General features: G+C 45.4%; 1 protein-coding gene across 1 annotated transcript in view; it reads right to left on the reverse strand.

Moving 5' to 3' along the window:
* Positions 1 to 20733, reverse strand: part of EXOC4 (exocyst complex component 4) — a 358562-nt gene that overhangs the window by 143333 nt on the left and 194496 nt on the right. Inside the window, exon 10 of the mRNA XM_060687047.2 lies at positions 393 to 489. Coding sequence (XP_060543030.1) covers positions 393 to 489 — 97 coding nt within the window. The remainder of the gene's footprint in view (positions 1 to 392; positions 490 to 20733) is intronic.

Below are 20733 nucleotides of genomic sequence, written 5' to 3' on the forward strand. Positions count from 1 at the left end.
TTTAATACTGTATCTCCCCAAAATAAGACCTAACCAGAATATAAGACCTAAAGTGCCTTTTGGAGCAAAAATTCATATAAGACCCGGTCTTATTTTCAGGAAAACACGGTTATCTATCTATCTATCTATCTATCTATCTATCTATCTATCTATCTATCTATCTATCTATCTATCTATCTTTTATCTATTATCTATCTGTCTGTCTGTCTGTCTGTCTGTCTCATCTCTCTCTCTCTCATCTCTCTCTCTCTCTCTCTCTCTCTCACCATCCATTCATCCATCAATTATCAGTCTGTTTGTCTACACCTACACTCACACACACACACACCGTACATACATCGTCTGTCTCTCTGTCTCTCTGTTTGTCTGAGAAAGGAAGCAGAGGGGGGTACCTCAGAAGTGGGTGGAAGATGACCGTGATGTTCCGAGCTCCTGGTTTGCAGACAAACTTCGTCCCGCCACCTTCGATCAAGTTGTCGTTGGGGTCTCCTTAAAAGGATGAAAATCACATTAGAAACCGAGGGGCGGATTTGCAGGCAATTTCAGATGACTGTCGGGGTTTTTTTGAAAGAAGCTCCTTTGGGGGATAGGTATAAATAAATGGGTTAATCTGCTGTATTGCCAGATTATCTACAAATCCCCCCCCTGGCCAGATTACAAGCCTCTTTAGGATCCTTCTCCAAGGCAAACACATAAATGACTATCTCACACAAGCAAACTTTGCTTAACCTCTTTTCCTTTGGGTCCAAGGGGATTTTAGCCATATGAGGGGAGGGAAGTCGTTTTGCCCAAGTGGGCATATCTGGAATTTGGGGAGCATAGGAGTACTGTCACAGGTGAGGTCGGCCTACCTTCCCGTCGCCAATTTACCTGGCTGGGTTTTTTTCTGACAACGAAACACAATTCCAAGCAATGCTATAAAGCTGTATCTGGCCAACTTTCAAAAATTCTAAGAAAACTGAAGATATTTGGAAGAGGAAAAGGAGGAGAAGAAGAGGAGGGGAACCATGGGGTCCTTGGTGCTCTCTGAGCTTGGTTGTTTTCTTGCAGACATTTCATGACTCAACTAGGGAACATCAACAATGTTAGAGGGAATGGGGTTTGCGGAGTGGTGGAGAAGGAGGATGGTGGGTTCCTTGGTGCTCTCTGAGCTTGTTGCTTTTCTTGCAGACATTTCATGACCCAACTAGGGAACATCATCAGTGGTAGAAGGGAGTGGGGTTTGCAAGGAGAAGGAGGAGCAGGAGGAGGAGGAGCGGGAGGGGGAGGAAGACAAAGACAAAGGGAAGGAGAAGGGCAGGAAAAGGAGAAGGAGGAGAGGAGGGGGGAGGAAGACAAAGAGAAAAGGGAGGAGAAGGACGGGAGAAGGAGAAGGAGGAGAAGAGGAAGAAGAGGAGGATGGGAGGAGGAGAAGGAGGAGGAAAAGGAAGGAAAGGAAGAAGAGAATGGGAGGATAGGAAGAGGAGAGAAAGAGGAGGTGGAAGGGGAAGAGTAGGAGGATGGGAGGAGGAGCCGGAGGAGGAGGAGGGGGAGCAGGAAGACAAAGACGAAGAGGAGGAAGAAGGATGGGAGAAGGAGAAGGAGGAGAGGAGAGGGGGAGGATAGGAAGAGGAGGAGGAGGGGAGGAGGGGAGGAGGTGGGGAAGAGGAGGAGGAGAGAAAAAGAAAGAGGAGGAAGAAGGGGAAGAGGAGGAAGATAGGAGGAGGAGGAGGAGGAGGAGGAGGAGGAGGAGGAGGAGGAAGAAGAGTGTGTAAAAGATCAAGCCAAAGAAGCCAATATGGAACGGAAGACGTCATCCTGCTGAGCCAGAGGCGGGATTCTCTGCAGAGCCCTTTTCTTTTTCCCTAAAGTCTTCTAGAGGAATGGAGAAGCAACTTAACGGTGACCTCTTATGTTTGTTTGTTTTTTTAAAAAAAATCAGGCTGTAATTACAGATAACCACGTCTCCGCATTAAGCCCATCAGAAAAGCGGGTGCAACAATTCCACTCCCTATAAATTAAGGTGCACACAACAGAAACTCAATAGGAAATGGGGGCAAAAAAATATGTTTGTCAGAAAACAATGATTGATTCTCTCCCCCGCCCCTTTACAAATATCTTTATTACTTTACAAATACCATCCAGCAGGCCAGATCGGCATCTGGCTTGGACAATAAATAACATTAAAAACAATTGAAGATATTTAGTAAAATAGCCAACTTCTGCTTGCTTTTCTCTTCCAATAGCAGGATTATTACTTCTGACTACAAATTATATTTAGGATAGAGATGAAAATATTATCTGAGTTGGCTTCTTTTGATTTTTCCTATGTTTTAAGTTCAAGACTGCAAACTTTGCAGCTTATGAGACAGTATTTTCATGAATCTGTTTCAATTACTGTATTTTTCGGACGATAAGATGCTCCGAAGTATGATGATGATGCTCATCATGTGATGGGGAGGCGCGTTTCCTGGCCTGATTTACCTGAGGCCCATTTAAGCCTCAGGTGCAGAGATACGCTGAGAAATATCAGGCAGAACTAAAGGAAAACGAGGCAGTCTTCCTAGAGTGACTCATCCTGTATAAATCCATATTATTGGGAGAGAGGGATTTTAGGATGAAGAACCAGAGCAATCCCCCTTTATAATTAAATAAACCCCCTTTTCCTTTCCCAGAAATGCGATCTGCGGAGAGCATGCACAATTGACCCTTTCTTTATTTAATTGTTGTTAAACCTGATTTTCATGTTTTTACATCTATGCTTTTTTTTTTTATGATTGCAAGCTGCTCGGAGTCCCTTGAAAGACTGAGACGGGTGGCTTATAAAAGTAATTCATAAAGAATTACTTTTATAAGCCTGGTGGCTCAGCAGACTGAGCATTGTGATTAAGACCAGCTGCCTGCAATTACTGCGAGTTCAATTCTCACCAAGCTCAAGGTTGACTCAGCCTTCCATCCTTTCTAAGGTAGGTAAAATGAGGACCCGGATTGTGGGGGCAATAAGCTGACTTTGTATAAAATATACAAAAGTATGAAGGCTATTGCTTAACGCATTGTAAGCCGCCCTGAGTCTCCGGAGAAGGGCGGCATATAAATTAAAGCAAAAAAATATATATAGAATAAATCATCATTATCATCTTCATTTCACGACCCCATAATCCCTTGCGGGGTGGAGTCTGGGCACCTGAATGGAGCTGAGTGTTTACTGGCCGGATGCCTTTCCTGTCGCCAATGCAGAGTTTTGTTCAGCAGATATATTCTCATTGTGCCCAGAGAGAGAAATATCTGACCCTACCCAGGATCGAACTCACAGATTCCTGATTGTGAGGCGAGAGCTCTACCACTAGGCCACCGCACCACTCTAAATAGAATAGAATAAACCATGGAAGTGATTTAAGGCAGGGGTTCCCAACCGCTGGTCCGTGGCATGCCAGTAACTGGTTCGCACAAACAAACGAAGCCCCATCTGTCAGATGCGGACAACATGCGAAACCAGGCTGCCCCTCAGGTCTGCAGAAAAACCTGGAACTGGTCCCCAGTGCTCAAAAGGTTGGGGGCATCTGGTTTAAGGCACCAGGCTAGAAACCTGGTGACGTGAGTTCTAGTCACGCCTTAAGACATGGAAGCCGGCTGGGTAACTTCGGGCCAATCAACAGGAGACGGTGAGTGCTAGTCCCGCCACAGGCCAGAAAACCAGTTGGATGACTTTGACCCAATCACCAGGAGACGTGAATTCTAGTCCTGCCTTACACGGGAAAGTCAGCTGGTTGACTTTGGGCCAATCCCTCTCTTGCTGAGTCAACCTTGAGCAAACCGTGAGTGTCAGGTTTCGAGGTCGTCTCAAATAAATTGCATTTCAAACAAAGTCTTTGAAGGAAAACTCCCATTTATTAAGCACGACATTCTAAAATCCGACTCCATCGAAGCCAACACTGACTTCCAGACTCAAAACCGTCCCTTTCCGTTCCCCACTCCTCTGCACTCATTGGCCATCTTCCAAGTCATTCTATCCCTAACCTACTGCTCCAGCTCAAAGGAATTTCCTCCTCCCATCCCATCTCCTAGGGGATATTATCTCCAGGGAAAATAAGTAGATGAAAAGTCAAACGTCCCTTTCCAGATGCCTTCGCTTCTCCTTCTTATGTCAGCACTAGAGTAAATGCAGGTTGAAGTGCTGACAGTGAGATTCGAACTGCCCAACTGCCAAACTATATATATCCGGGATGGCGAACCTATGGCACGCGTGCCACAGGTGGCACGCAGAGCCATATTAGTGGGCACGCCAGCTCAGCTCTGGGGCGCATGTGCGCACCGGCCAGCTGATTTTCGGGCCTTCTGGACCCACCAGAAGTAGGGAAACAGGCTGTTTCCTGTCTCTGGAGGGCCTGGGGGGTGGGGAAGGCCCGTTTTTCTTTCTTACCTGGCTCCAGATCCTCTCTATTTATCTGGGAAGGGCGAAAACAGCCTTTCCCACTCCCTCGGAGGCCTGAAAGGCCCCATTTCCCAATTCCCGGTGGAACAGGAAGTGACGTTTTTTGCTGTCCCCAGCCTCCAGAGACTCCTAGAGAGGCTCCTACAGACTCCGAGAGAGGCTCCTACAGACTCCTAGAGAGGCTCCTACAGACTCCGAGAGAGGCTCTGGAGGCTGGGGACAGCAAAAAAGTCACTTCCTGTTCCACCGGGAGTTGGGAAATGGGCCGTTTCAGGCCTTTGGAGGGCCTCCGAGAGAGTGAGAAAGGCTGTTTTCGCTCTTCCCAGATAAATAGAGAGGATCTGGAACTAGGTAAGAAAGAAAAACCGCCCTACCAGGCCATCATGTGCCAGGAGCGGGGTGTGGGGTGTGCGTGTGACCCTCCCCTGCCCCCCCTACTGGCACACGATGGCAAAAAGATTAGCCATCACTGATATATACCCTGTTTCCCTGAAAATAAGACATCTCCTGATAATAAGCCCAATCGGGCTTTTGAGCGCATGCGCTTAAATAAGCCCTTCCCCGAAAATAAACCCTCCCCGAAAATATTTAAACACATGCGCAGCCAGTTCCCGCCATTTCCTCTGGTTAGGGTTAGGGAGACAGAGTTGGAAATCCGGTAAGATGGCAAGAGGAACCCCGTCTTGCTCCACGCGCCCCAAAATAATAAGACCTCCCCCAAAATAAGACCAAGCGCTTATTTCGGGGTTCAAAAAAAACATAAGACAGGGTCGTATTTTTGGGGAAACCCAGTATATATTTATAGCCATAAAATATTTGGAATTAAGGATAGATGGAAATCCTCAACTTACAACCACAATGGAGTTCCCAAATTTCTGCGGCTAAGCGAGACGCTTGCTAAGTGAGCTGTGCCCCATCTTATGACTTTTTCTACCCCAGTTGTTAAGCGAGTCGCTGAAGTTGTGAAGGAAGACAAGTGGTTGTTAAGTGAATCCGGGCTTCTGGGAAGTTTGCAAACGATGATCACCTGACCCAGTGGTGAAATCTAAAATTTGTTACTACCGGTTCTGTAGGCGTGGCTTGGTGGGGGGGGTAATGTGACTGGGGGGGCGTGGCCGATTTTTTTTTTCTTTTAAAACCATTTTTTTTCTACAACCTCTTCGGCTAAATGCTTTCAAAAGGCTCTGATGATCCCAGCTGAGTTGCCTGATCGGCAGGGGTTTTTAAAAAGAAAAAGCCTCTGATGATCGTGCGGCTCAGCTGGGCATTGGCCGGGGGTGGGGGGGCAGGGATTTTTGCTACCGGTTCTCCGAACAACCCACCTCCATCGCTATCGGATCAGATGATCCGGTCCGAACCGGGAACATTTCACCCCTGACCTGACCCAGGGACAGTGCAACCATTATAAATACACCGGTTGCCCGGTGTCTGAATTTTGATCACGTGATCGCAGGAAACCCTGTCACTTATTTCACTTATTTCAGTCTTGTCGTAACTTCGAACGGTTACTAAACGAACGAGTTGTAAGCCGAGGACTTCCTGCATTTCGGTTCAGCGTCACATTATCCCTCTTGTTCTAATTCATTCATTTCTACTCTCACCACTGCAAACAGAGCCAAGGTTTTATTGTGCACGGATTGGCTTGTGAAATATAATTTTTACAGTTGGCTCAATTTGGTCCATTTCTGCTTTTCCCCCCCATATATTCCATCTTAACCACAGCTCTCCAGATAGGCCATTGTTTCAGATTCTCTAAATCCTGAAATGCCGGGAGCGGCTGTTTAATATTTTAAAGTCACTCCATCTGTTTCAGGAGGAAAAAAAAATAAAACATAAAAAATTGAAGAATAGCCCTGCCTGCCTTCATTTTTGTAAGGTCGGAGGGTCAATTTCGCTGCCATTTATCATCTGATAAGTGAGATATATCACGCCTCAAAGATAATCAAATATGTGTTATATATAATACAATCAAATGCCTAGATATAGAGGCGCGCACAAGCGCGCAGGCTCTTTTCAGAACCATAATCGGTTTTAAAAAATGTAAAGTTTTCTTCCAAGCCAGGATGATGAATGAGTTTGTCACATCTCGTGTTTATTACTCGGGGTTGGCTCCCGAAAATTCCCGGTGCACCCAATGCACTAATGCACAAAAATGCCGCGGCACACGGCGCTGGTGTGGTACAAGCCTTGATTCTGACACTAAATCCATGGGGAAAAAATGTTGCCAGGCTGTTCATCTTGATGGGAAATGAATCTAATACATAAAAGAGGGAAACGTTACATCAGGAAGCATTTGTTGTATTCGTGTTTGCCTTGCAAAAGATCAGAAAAGGCTGCAATTTTTTATTTTGAACCCTGATTTTTCAGGCTGTACACGAAGGTGTGCTAAATAGGCAGTTTCCTCCTGTTTATTTGTGGGAAATGTGTTAATTTTCCAGGAGATCCTCTGAAATCTGTATGGATCCATCCTTTGGAGCAGTGTTTCTCAACCTTTGGGACGTGTGGACTTCAACTCCCAGAATTCCCCAGCCAGTTGAAATCCACATAAAAGTTGCCAAGATTGAGAAAAATTGTACAGGTATTCCTCAACTTACGACCACAATTGAGCCCAGCATTTCTGTTGCTAAGTGAAATGTTGCTTAAGTGAGTTTTGTCCCATTTTATGACTTTTCTTGTTAAGTGAATCACTGCAGACGTTAAATGGGTCACTTGGTTGTTAAGTGAATCTGGTTTCCCGTGACCCTAGGACACTGCAACCGTCATAAATGTGAGTCAGCTGCTGACTGAATTTTGATCCCCATGTCCATGGGGAAGTGTGAGAAACGGTCATAAGTCACTTTTTTCAGTGCTGTTGTAACTTTGAACGGTCACTAAAAGAATTGTTGTAAATTGACAACTTACCTGTATGCCACAATCAAAATTCAATCAAGAACCAGAGCAAGAAAGGCTGTAAAAATTTGGTGTGATTCACTTAGAAACCTCCTTGTTTAGCAATGCTCTTAAATTTGGTCATAAATCAAGGACTCTCTGTAGGATAATCAAAGATTACTAGCCAGAGCAGGAACAAAATTGGTTAGAATTTTTGGAGCATGAATAGATGTACAAAGGCTTGGTAATGACCAGAAGTGAAATATAACCGCGGGGGGGGGGGGGGGGAAATAAGGCCTGGAATTTAGGAATAAGCTATTTTTGAAACCGCCTATTACCTACTTGCTGTAATCACTGCAATCCGGGTCAATCAAGCCCATAAAAAAATGCCTCTTCATACATAGATAATTTTAGGTGGATTAAATGGGGCAATTAAGGGATTGGAACCACAAATAGGCTGAAGGAATCATGCCAGCTTCGGAGCCATTCAGAGGGAAATTTAATAAATCGGCTGCACATTTGCCAGACAAGCTAAGCCAGCCTTTGTGGTCCCGCTCAAAAAAAAGAGATAGATAGATAGATAGATAGATAGATAGATAGATAGATAGATAGATAGATGATAGATAGGAAGATAGATAGGAAGATAGATAGATAGATAGATAGATAGATAGATAGATAGATAGATAGATGATAGATAGGAAGATAGATAGGAAGATAGATAGATAGATAGATAGATAGATAGATAGATAGATAGATAGATGATAGATAGGAAGATAGATAGGAAGATAGATAGGAAGATAGATAGATAGATAGATAGATAGATAGATAGATAGATAGATGATAGATAGGAAGATAGGAAGATAGATAGACAGACAGACAGACAGACAGACAGATGAGAGATAGGTAGATAGATGATAGATAGATGATAAATAGATAGATGATAGATGATAGATAGATGATAGATAGATGATAGATAGATAGATAGATAGATAGATAGATAGATAGATAGATAGATACATACATACATACATACATACATACATACATACATACATACAGTGGTGGGATTCAACTGGTTCGCACCACTTCAGCCAAACCAGTTGTTAAATTGCTGGCTAGCCCTGCTCCTCCCTCCCTGCCCTCTCCAGAAGGTCCCCACGCACCCCGTTTAGGCTCCCAGGTAAGTACAGGGAGACCTACTAAGCCCAAAACGGAGCATGGGGGGGGTTTAGACACATCCCCCTGCGGACCGTTTTTGCTCCCAGGGGGCTGCAGGGAGGCCTACTAGGCCGAAAATGGGGTGAGCGGTGCGCGGTGTACCCCCTCGGCCTGTTTTTGCTCCCCAGGGGGTGCAGGAGGCCGAGTGCTGCCTGTCACAGCCCCTGACCATGCCCGCCATAGCCACGCCCACCAAGCCAGTCATTAAAGCAGAGAACTGGTTGTTAAATTATTTTAATCCCACCACTGGATGGATGGATGGATGGATGGATGGATAGATAGCTATAGAGAACTATCTATCTATCTATCTATCTATCTATCTATCTATCTATCTATCTATCTATCTATAGATCTATGTCTGTCTGTCTGTCTATCTATCTATCTCTATCTATCTATCTCCATCTATCTATCTCTATCTATCTCTATCTCTATCTCTCTATCTCTCTATCTCTCTATCTCTCTATCTCTCTATCTCTATCTATCTATCTATCTATCTATCTATCTATCTATCTATCCTATCTCTATGTATCTATGTATCTCTCTATCTATCTATCTATCTATCTATCTATCTATCTATCTATCTCTGTCTGTCTGTCTGTCTGTCTGTCTGTCTGTCTCTGTCTGTCAAAACCTCCAAGAAGCGCCAAATCCCGTTGATTTATTTTGAGTGGTGGTGATCTCTCAATCAATCTGGAAGAACAAGGAAGGGGGGAACGAGGAGGAGGGGAAAAAACCAGGCGTAACTTATGCAAACACAAAAGAAGTCGGAATTAATACATTATCAACTCACGCGTACAGGGTATTTGGATAATACTACGCCTTTTTTTTCCAACCCAGCCCCCGGAGGGATCCCTAAATGGATTGTCTGTGCCAACCGAGCACACAAAAGCCACAACTCCGATTTGCAGCAGCCAAGGATCAGATTGCGGTGATTGTGAAAAGTGTCAGATGGTGTTATTCAACCTGTTCATTCGTAATTCTCTCGAGATGGGCTTCCACGCTCTTCCCCAACACCTGATTTCCATGCGTTATTTTGCCCGAGACTCCAAGTTACACCAGACGTTTCAAAGCCTCCTGTGTGTTTGTTCCCAAAGCCGCCTCCAAAAACCTCCAGACCCGTCGCTAATTTGATTTATCGCTTTAATCCTCGAATTTCAATGCAGACGGGGATCTCCAGAAGACACAAAAATCGTTTTTTGAGATTGGTTTGACAGCGCAGAGGGACGACAAATTTGTTAAAATGAAAAACAACAACAAAAGCAGCGAGAAGCGAGAGGGCAACCTAGCTGCAGAACCGATATGCGTTAACTTTGGGAACGTGGCCGCTTGTTTTCATCACCGTGAGGGTAGTCCTTGACTTGTGACCGTTCGTTTAGTGACCGTTCGAGGTTACGATATCAGTGAGAAAAGTAGAAATATTCTCTTCTGTTAGCACGTAGAGATCAACAATCTCTACGTACTATTCAAAAGAGACAGCCGAAAAGCTAAAAGATATAATCAATACCCCAGGCAAGGACTTATCAATTCAGCAAAGAATAGCCTAATCAAGGATTCACCAAGAACACTCCCATCAACACAGACAGGGCAAACCATTTGTATATAAACAGAGAGCAAACACCACTCCCTTAGAGCACTGATGATGTTACCTAGTTGGGTCATGAAATGTCTGCAAGGAAATAATCAAGGTCAGAGAGCATCCAGGACCCCACAATCTTCCCCCTTTCCGCTCCATAAACTCCACTCCCTTCTAGCACTGATGATGTTACCTAGCTGGATAATGAAATGTCTGAAAGGAAATAACCAGAGAGCACCAAGGATCCCACAGTCCTCCCCCTCCACTCCATAAACTCCAGTCCCTTCTAGCACTGATGATGTTACCTAGTTGGGTAATAAAATGTCTGCAAGGAAGTAACTAAGCTCAGAGAACACCAAGGACCGCACAATCTTTCTCCCCCTCCTCCTCGTCGTCCTCCTCTCCATAAACTCCACTCCCTTCTAGCACTGATGATGTTACCTACTTGGGTAATGAAATGTCCCCAAGAAAACCACCAAGCTCAGAGAGCACCAAGGACCCCATAATCATAGTCCTCCTCCTCCTCCTCCTCCTCCTCCTCCTCCTCCTCCTCCTCCTCCTCCTCCTCCTCTCTATAAACTCCACTCCCTTCTAGCACTGATAATCTTTCCTAGTTGGGTAATAAAATGTCTGTGTAATAAAATTCAGAGAGTACCAAGGATCTCACAGTTCAACCCTGGGCTACAAAGATGCTCTTCTAAGCATCGATGAGACAACTTTCAGCGCCAGTGCCTTTTTCCAACCGATTCATAACCTGCAAGGGAATAATATCTATTTCTTAGCCTACTCTACAGGGTCGGTTCCGCCTGGGTTTCTCCCCCAGCTCTGCCCCTTTCTTTTCTAATGAAGCTGTGATGCTCATTTCGACTTCCCAGCTTTGCCCAAAGACTTCCCTTCTGTCACCACGGCATCATCTTCAAAATCTAATAATCGCGTTTCCAGAAAGCATCGCCGTAAACTGATTACATCGTCATCTCCCTAGAACTAATTGTATCCTGGGGTGCCGTTGCTCCCTAATGATCTGCCAACTTAGGCGAGCTTGGGCCATCTGGCTCCCAGGAAGCCAAAGTTTTCAATTTTGTTTAGAGATAATCAGCTCGCCCAGGAGAAGAGGAGGGACGGAGGAAATGCTGTATGTGAAGAAATGTCAATTCCCCGAAGGATCGGCGAGGAGAAATGCCAGGCCCGATATAAAGCAGTGTCCAGGCAGCATCATTTATAGTGAAACTTTATTCCATATTCAGTCCTCGGGGAATACCACTCACATAATCAAAATGTTGTGTGGCTTTTTCTTGGCTTTATTTTTTTTTAAATGCAGTAATGTCTTCTCGTTGGATTCACGCGATAATTGCTGGAAATGAGCCTTGATAGTACAGTGGTCTACGCACCCTGTTATTAACACAGCTGCCTGCAATTACTGCAGGTTCGAATCTCGCCAAGGCTCAAGGTCGACTCAGCCTTCCATCCTTTCTAAGGTAGGTAAAATGAGGACCCAGATTGTGGGGGCAATAAACTGACTTTGTATAAAATATACAAAAGTATGAAGGGTATTGCTTAACGCATTGTAAGCCGCCCTGAGTCTCCGGAGAAGGGCGGCATATAAATCAAATTTTAAATAAATAAATAAATAAAATAAAATGTTACAAGATCGTTTTACCATTTTTTGCAGTGGGGAGATTCAAATCATTTAACAACCGGTTCTTTGCCCTAATGACCGGCTGGGCAGGCGTGGCCATGGTGGGTGTGGCCAGAAGTTTGATAGGCAGCACTCGGCCTCCTGCAACCCCCTGGGCCTTACTCCAGAGTCGTCCTTTTTGCTTTAGCTTTTCTTGCCTTCTGGCAGCTCTGCCCATGCATGCACTAGGAACAGGCTCCTCCTGTTCCTCTGCCTCTCTGCTGTCAGCCTCTGGAGGCTGCGGAGTCCGCACATCACTCCCCGATGGCCCTGGCCCCATCTCTGCCTCCGACGCAGAGCCCTCATCAGGGCCTTTCCCAGCCTCCAGGACTGGCCCACGTTTTTCCTCAGCCTAATCGCTGTCCGACTCCGCTGCCAGCTCCGCAGGCTGCTGGCGGACCACAAAAACCTGTGGACTTCAACTCCCAGAGCAAAGCTGGCTCAGGAATTCTGGGAATTGAAGTCCACAGGTCCTGAAGTCGCTATAATTCTTATCCCTGATCTAAATTATCCCACAACAATTTCAGAGTTTATTATTCACTATACAAGATCATGTGGAATAAATGTTAACCTCTTATTTGTCTATGGAGATTCTCGGTCACCCAGAGGTCCTGGTTGTCCCAAAGAGGCAACTGGATTTTCTGGTTTTTCTTTGAAGACGTTTCGCTTCTTATTTATCTATCTATCTATCTATCTATCTATCTATCTATCTATCTATCTATCTATCTATCTATCTATCTATCTATCTATCATCTATCTATCTATCATTTATTTATTTATTTATTTATTTATTCAATTTATATACCATCCCAGAAGCTGCTTCCGCTTCCGCTTTAATCTCTATTCATACGAGGTGAAACGATTCCATTTCTCCCCCCCCCCTTTTTTTTTTCCTTACAAAAGTGCAAAAGATGAAAAATCACGGCTTGGCTATTTGACCCCGTCTTCCGTGCTGGATTTCTCTTCGGGAAGTTGACCTTTTTCTCTTGAATTTTTCAATCTGGGCGCCTCGTTGACATTTGCCGGGAAAATCTGTTCTTCCAACGCCAGTCTGCCTCCACAATGATGTTGATTTCTTCCTCCCGGTCAACAGAGGGAATCGAGGAGAAGGATCTCAGGACTGGGGTATCCCCAGGTGTGGGATTCCAAAAATTTAGCAACCGGTTCTCTGCTCCGTTGCTGGGTGGGCGTGGCCAGGGTGGGCGTGGCCTACTTGGCCTCCTGCACCACGGCAAGGGAGGGGGCGTTTTCTCCCTCCCCAAGCTCCAGAGGCTTTCCTCGAGCCTCCGGGAGGGCGAAAACAGCCTCCTCTGGGCTCCGGAGGCCCCCCGGAGCTGGGAACAGGCCCGTTTCCGGAATTCCGGAACTTCCAGGAGGCCCATTTTTCGCTCTCCCAGAGCCTCCGCGTGGGCGCTGTACTTACCTGGCATCCAAAACAGGCTGCGTGGAGACTCCTGGGAGGGGGTGGTGGTGGTTGGGGCCAGTCAGTCCTTGCAACTACCGGTTCGGCGAACCAGATGTAAAAATAAGCATTCCGTTTGCCCGAACCGGCTGAATCCCATCCCTGGGTATCCCCCAGAGAAGAAAAGCAAAATGTCTTTAGGACTTCGGATTACAGGTAGTCTTCGATTTACAACAGTTCATTTAGTGACCATTCGAAATTACAAAGGCACTTTAAAAAGGAACTTAAACCATTCTTCACACTTACAACTGTTGCAGCAGCCCCATTGGTCATGTGATCAAAATGACCATGGTTCCCATTTAGGGGACTGTTGGCATCAATGATTCATATTTATGACGGCTGCAGCGTTCCAGGGATCATTTGATCTCTTTCTGTGATTTTCTGACAAGCAAAGTCAATGGGGGAAGCTGGGTTCACTTAACAACCGAGTTAGTAACTCATCAATGGCAGGGATTCGCTTAACAACCATGGCAAAAAAGATAGTAAAATGGAGCAAAAGCTCACTTAACTGTCTTGCTTAGCGACAGAAATTTTGGGCTCAAGTGGGGTCGTAAGTCGAGGACTACATGTATTCGGTGACACAGTTGTCATGCAAGTTTAATCAATAAACAAATAGCAGTTAAAAGATTAAACGTATTGATACATTGGGCATTAAAGTTAAAATACAGGTAGTCCTTGACTTACGGCTACAACTGACTCATATTTATGACAGTTGCAGTGTCCCGGGGTCATTTGCAACCTTCTGACAGGCAAAGTCAATGGGAAACCAGATTCACTTAACAAGCATGTGACTAATTTAACAAGTGCAATGATTCACTTAACAACAGTGGCAAGGAAAGTTGTAAAAATAGGCCAAAACTCACTCAACCATTTTTTCACTTAGCAACATAAAGTTTGGGCTGAATTGTGGTTGTAAGTTGAGGACTACCTGTATTTGTATTTGTTACAAAGCACGGAAAATCAAGTTTTAACTTTAAATCACATCTCAAAATCCATTTTGTGTTTTTTACTTTTTGCATTGTGGCATACAGGTAAGTCCTCGATTTACAACAATTCGTTTAGTGACCGTTTAAAGTTACAACGGCACTGAAAAAAGTGACTTAGGACCTTTTTTTCCCACACTTACAACCGTTGCATCATTGTTGTGGCCCGTCAGTGATCTGTGCGGATTGTAGCTGATTCTGACAGCGAGGAGGCTGGTGTGGTGTTGCGCCAGCAGCCTGTGCAGCTGGCACCCAAGTCAGACAGTGAGGAGGCTGGAGAAGATGTGGTGCCAGAGGCGGAGATTCAGCCAGGGCCTTCAGAAGCTCCCATAAGTGAAGAGGACGAAGAGGAGGAGCCTCTTCTCGATGCACGGGCGCGCAGAGCTGCCAAAAGGCAGGAGTGGCTCCTCAGGAGGAGGTCTCCTCAAGAGTAAGGCTTGGGGCTAATTGGCCACTCCCTTAGCCTATTTAAGGAGGAACACCGACTGAAGCAAACTTAGGGAACAACTTTAGTTCATTCTCCTTTGTGTCTGGATTCTCTGCAAATTGCTTCTGGGCTTTCTGCCAACCTTAGTAAGATTGTGACTACTTTATCTTTGATTTCTTGTAGGCTATTAAGAAAGTTTATTAACAGCCTTTGTTTGGAAAAGAGTTATTTTAGTAAATTTAAGTTTTGTGTGTGCTGTATTCTTTGGGGTCCGTAGCTAGGGCAGAACAATCATCCTTACGGTCACGTGATCAAAATTCAGACATTTGGCAACTGACTCATACTTATGACGGCTGCAGCGTCCCAGGGTCATGTGATCCTTTTTTGCGACCTTCTGACGAACAACCACCGTCTCGCTTAGCAACGTAAATTCTGGGCTCAATTGCGAACGTAAATCAAGAACTACCTGTGCTTCCACCTGATCCTTCCTTTCTCCGTTCAACCTGAAGAAATCTATTTATGGACGCTGCGGGCCTGCAGATCGTGGCTACACCATCAATATTTTAATTGAATCTATGAATATTCATGGTCATTGTGTCTCCTCTTGAGTGGGCACGCACAAATAACTAAATCATTGCGGTATGCAAATGAGATCCTAAAGTGACACTTTCCGTCCTTCTCCATTACAAAAAACTGCAGTATTTTGAATTCTTTTATTATTTATGGCACCCTTCTCGTTTTCGGGGGGTTTTTTTGGGTTTAACAAATGATCTTGAAGGCAGCCAGCCTTCTCTGAAATTGAGGACACGGTCATTATGAAGAATATCATCATTTTTTTTTTCTTCCTCTGACATCCAGGAGGGGGACGAGGGGGAGGCGTAGCTTACATTTTTATATTTCCAAGTTAATTTCAACGGTATCTTAGTGCCTGATATTTACCACAAGCCCGGGGGGGAAAAAACATGCACAGGCAAAAAAACAAAACAAAACAAAAAAGTTATTACGTTTTTCATCATTTCCAAGCCTGAAGAAAAGCTTCAGCAAAAGTTAAAATAAAAAAATAATAATGAATTTTGAGAGGTGATGGATTGCTGTGCCAGCTTTTTAAATTCTGTACTATTATTATTATTATTATTATTATTATTATTATTATTATTATTATTACTATTATTATTACTATTGTATTTGTTGTGGTAACTAAATATCAGGAAACAGGCGCACCCTGTAGCTTGAATGGGTAATATTGATATGATTTTCTTTCGTGGACTGAATTGCTGATCAAATTTGAATGAGAGAAGGCTTCCTAAGCGAAGTGGAGAAACAGGCGTCCATGGATGTCTTAACAGCATGTTAACTTCCAACAAAAATGGAAGTTTTAGCAAACATTCTAGTTCATAGGCCTAGTGGTGAAGGCACTAGTGGAGAAACCAGGAGATAGTGAATTCTAGTCCCGCCTAGGACACAAAAACTGGCCTGATGATTTTGGGCCAATCACCAGGAGGTGGTGAGTTCTAGTTCCGCCTTAGATATGACAGCCAGCTAGGTGACTTTGGGCCAATCACCAGAAGCTGGTGAGTTCTAGTTCTGTCTTAGATATGACAGCCAGCTAGGTGACTTTGTGCCAATCACTAGGAGGTGGTGAGTTCTAGTTCTGTCTTAGATATGACAGCCGGCTAGGTGACTGGGCCAATCACCAGGAGCTGGTGAGTTCTAGTTCTGTCTTAGATATGACAGCTGGCTAGGTGACTTTGGGCCACTCACTAGGAAATAGTGAATTTTAGTTCCGCCTTAGATATGACAGCCAGCTAGGTGACTTTGGGCCAATCACCAGGAGCTGGTGAGTTCTAGTTCTGTCTTAGATAAGACAGTCAGCTAGGTGACTTTGGGCCAATCACCAGGAGCTGGTGAGTTCTAGTTCTGTCTTAGATATGACAGCTGGCTAGGTGACTTTGGGCCAATCACTAGGAAATGGTGAATTTTAGTTCCGCCTTAGATATGACAGCCAGCTAGGTGACTTTGGGCCAATCACCAGGAGCTGGTGAGTTCTAGTTCTGTCTTAGATATGACAGCTGGCTAGGTGACTTTGGGCCAATCACTAGGAAATGGTGAATTTTAGTTCCGCCTTAGATATGACAGCCTGCTAGGTGACTTTGGGCCAATCACCAGGAGGTGGTGAGTTCTAGTTCCGCCTTAGATATGACAGCCGGCTAGGTGGCTTTGGCCAATCACTAGGAAATGGTGAATTTTAGTTCCGCCTTAGATATGACAGCCAGCTAGGTGACTTTGGGCCAAACACAAGGAGGTGGTGAGTTCTAGTTCCACCTTAAATATGACAGCCGGCTAGGTGACTTTGGGCCAGTCTCTCTCTTTCTCTCAGCCCAATCTACCTCAGAGGATTGTTGTGGGGAAAATAGGAGGAGGGAAGAGTATTGGGTATGCTTGCCACCTTGAGTTAGGTACAAAATAATACAGGTGGGATAAAAACCTATAAATACAGAAGGATCTAGCGTGTAATCTCTATTTTTTTATTCTCATTTTTGTTCTCAACCTGCACATTTCCAGGGAAGCCCATTCAAAACTTTAAATGCGGCCTTATCATCACAGACACCCCTCCCCACCCAAAACCCAGCTCATCTCTAGCCTGATAGGCAGAAAGTTATTTTTCGACAACCCGCCGGATAAAATCCACTGAAAATAATCTTGATAAACTGCAGGCTCACCTTCCTGTTACCCCAGCATCCTCCTGTCAGGCCATATGCAGGCTCTATTACCAGGCCAAAAGGGGTAAAAATAAAAAATAAAAAAATTGAAATCATTAATTCATTCAATAGAGCAGTTGGCATTTGCTCTGTGTGCCAGTCTGTAATAACATATTGATTCTTTCTTTGACGAAGGGATGTGGGGGGGGGGGAGAGAGGGAGGGAGAGAGACAGGGAGGAAGGAGAAAGAGAGAGGACAATTCACTGCAGAAAGAAGGAGAAAAAGTTTGCAAGCAGCCTGTTGAGAAGCTGGGAGGCGCTGCTCCCCTCCTCCCTTCCAATTTTGGCAAAACTTGGCGTCGGGAAGCAGAAGGAGCATCCAGAGGTCTCCGACGTTTTAAACATTCAGTGTGACCATCTGTCACTGACACAGTCGCGGAACAGAATGAGCAATTATGGGAGCCCTTTTCAAAATGTAAGTCAGCGGCTGCGAGGGTGCCAGCTGCCAGGAGGCACCAGGCCAAAGTGCAGGCAAAAAAGCCGCGTGTGGCTTTGGGATGGGAGTGCGGGGGGGGGAAGGGGGGATGACGGGACGGGTCTACCTGTGCAGGTAACGAAGAGAAAGTAGTTTTCCAACTTTCAGGACGGAGGCATCCACATGGTTTTTTTTTTTAAAAGATAAACTGAAAAGGGGTAAGTCGTTCGAAATATTCCAGAATTTGAGGGGCTGCCCCAAAAGAGGAGGGATCTTCTTATTTTGCAAAGCACCAGAAGGGCAGGAGAAGAAGCAAAGGATGGAAACTAATCAAGGAGAGAAGCAACCTGGAATTAAGGAGACAATTAACCAGTGGAATGTCTTGCCACAAGAAGTTGTGGGTACTCCATCACTGAAGTTTTTAAGAAGAGACTGGACAACTGCCTGTCTGAAATGATATATTTATTTATTTATTTGGTTCGATTTATATGCTGCCCTTCTCCGGAGACTCAGGGCGGCTTACAATGCGCTAAGCAATAGCCTTCATCCTTTTGTATATTTATACAAAGTCAGCTTATTGCCCCCACAAACTGGGTCCTCATTTTACCTACCTTAGAAAGGATGGAAGGCTGAGTCGACCTTGAGCCTGGTGAGATTTGAACTTGCAGTAATTGCAGGCAGCTGGTATTATTTAACAGTGCTTTAGTCTGCTGCGCCACCAAGGCTCCTTATAGGGCAGTGATGGCTAACCTTTTCTGGACCAAGTGCCCAAAGTGTCCGTGCACGCCCAAACCCCCGAAATGCAATGTGGGCGCAGCCCTGTCCATGCGCCCCAGCCCGTGCATGTGTGCATGAACCCCATGTGGCCCAGCCCATGCGTATGCATGCACACACGCCCACCGCACATGCTCCACCCCCGTACATGCACAGCAGAGACCCGAAGACCAGCTGGCTGGCAGGAGGCATGTGCACATGCGCAGCGGAGCTGAACTGGGGCAACGGCTCGTGTGCCATCAGAGAGGGCGCTGCGTGCCACCTCTGGCACAGGGGTATAGGGTTTCCTGCTTGAGCAGAGGGTTGGACTAGAAGACCTCCAAGGTCCCTCCCAGCTCTATTCTGATTGATTGATTGATTGACACACTAAAACTCCCTTTTTTATGACCCTAAGCTGGACTTTTCTTAATATTTTTGCTAAAAGAAAGAATTTCAGATATTGCCTTGGGAATGGTGTGTTTTTTTCCCCCTATGGACTTCTTTGGTTTTTCTCCAAAGAGGGGACGCAACATGAACTGCCAAGTTCAAATAGAAGGAGAGCACTGGTTGAACAGAGGAATATTTTATTGATGTACACACAAATGCACATATGCGCATAGCAGCCTCTTATTGCCCTGGTCTCAAATCCACAGTGTCAACCTCATCCATCTGCGAGGAGAGGGGGGGGGGGGAAAAGGCAATTTTCCTGCAACCTATTCAGCGCTCGTAAAGTAACAGATGCTAAATCGTGACATTAAAGACCCTCTTGAAAAACAAGATTTATTTAGCTCAAGATTCAGCTTCCAGAGGTTCTCCTGCATTCTGAACACTCCAAAAAGTGCTTGAAGGCAACGTATTAGCATCCATTGGAGAGCACGAATGTTTATGCTGGGTGCAGAATGGGTCTGCAGACGGTCTGTTCCGCATCTAAATCTTTAGATTTATATCAAATATTTATTTATTTTATTTTATGGGTATATCAACCAAAGAGCTCTATTAGAGAGATGCCAGTAGAAGGACTGGGGTGGGAGGTGGGGGGGTGGAATAGCTTGTTCCAGAAGTTATGGGTGCTCCAAGAGTGGAGGTTTCTAAGCCACGGAAGGCAGGAGAAGAAGCAACGGATGGAAACTGGTCAAGCAAGGAGAGAAGCAACCTAGAACTAAGGAGAAAACTCGTGACTATGAGAACAACTAATCAGCGGAACAACCTGCCTCCAGAAGTTGTGAATACTCCAACAGTGGAGATTTTTAAGAAGAGACTAGATATCCATCTGTCTGAAATGGTATAAGGTCTCCTGCTTGAGCAGGGGGGTGGACTAGAAGACCTCCAAGGTCCCGTCCAACTCTGTTACTCTGTCTTCTTGCCATAGAAGAGGGTGAGAGGGTGAGAGGGAGAAGGAGAGGGGGAAAGAGGGAGAAGGAGAGTAAGAGTAAGAAGGAGAGAGAGGAATAAGGAGAAGGAAAAGTAGAGAGGGAGACAGAGGGATGGAGGGAAGAAGAGGGAAAAGGAGGGAGAGGAGGACGAGGAGAGGGAGAGTAAGAAGGAGAGGGGAGAGAGAGGAAGAGGGAGAAGGAGGGGGGAAAGAGGGAGAGAGAGGGATAGGGAGAAAGAGAGGGAAAAGGAGGGAGGGGGAGGGGGAGAAGGAGAGGGAAAACGAGGCAGAGGGGGAAAGAGAGAAGGAGAGGAAAAGTAAGAGTAAGAAGGAAAGGGGGAGAGAGAGGAATAGGGAGAAGGAGGAGAGAGGGAGAGAGAAGGAGAGAGAGGAGGGCGAGGGAGAGAGGGAGAAGGAGAGTAAGAGTAAGAAAGAAAGATAGGAATAAGGAGAAGGAGAAAGAGAGGGTAGAGAGAAGGAGAGGGAGAGGGAGGGAGAGTGAGAGAGGGAGAAGGAGAGGAAGAGGAAGAAAGAGAGGGAGAGAGAAGAATAGGGAGAAGGAGAAGGAGAGGGGGAGAGGGAGAGAGAGAGAGAGAGAGAGAAGGAGAGGGAGAAGGAGAGGGAAAAGGAGGGAGAGGAAGAAGGAGAGTAAGAGTAAGAAGGAGAGAGAGGAATACGGAGAAAGAAAAGGAGAGGGGGAGAGGAAGAGTAAGAAGGAGAGAGAGGAATACGGAGAAAGAAAAGGAAAGGGGGAGAGGAAGAGTAAAAAGGAGAGAGAGGAAAATAGGGAGAAGGAGAAGGAGAGGGGGAGAGAGAA

This window comes from Pantherophis guttatus, chromosome 7 (genome assembly GCF_059756535.1).
Source record: "Pantherophis guttatus breed Tessera chromosome 7, ASM5975653v1, whole genome shotgun sequence".
Classification (NCBI taxonomy): domain Eukaryota; kingdom Metazoa; phylum Chordata; class Lepidosauria; order Squamata; family Colubridae; genus Pantherophis; species Pantherophis guttatus.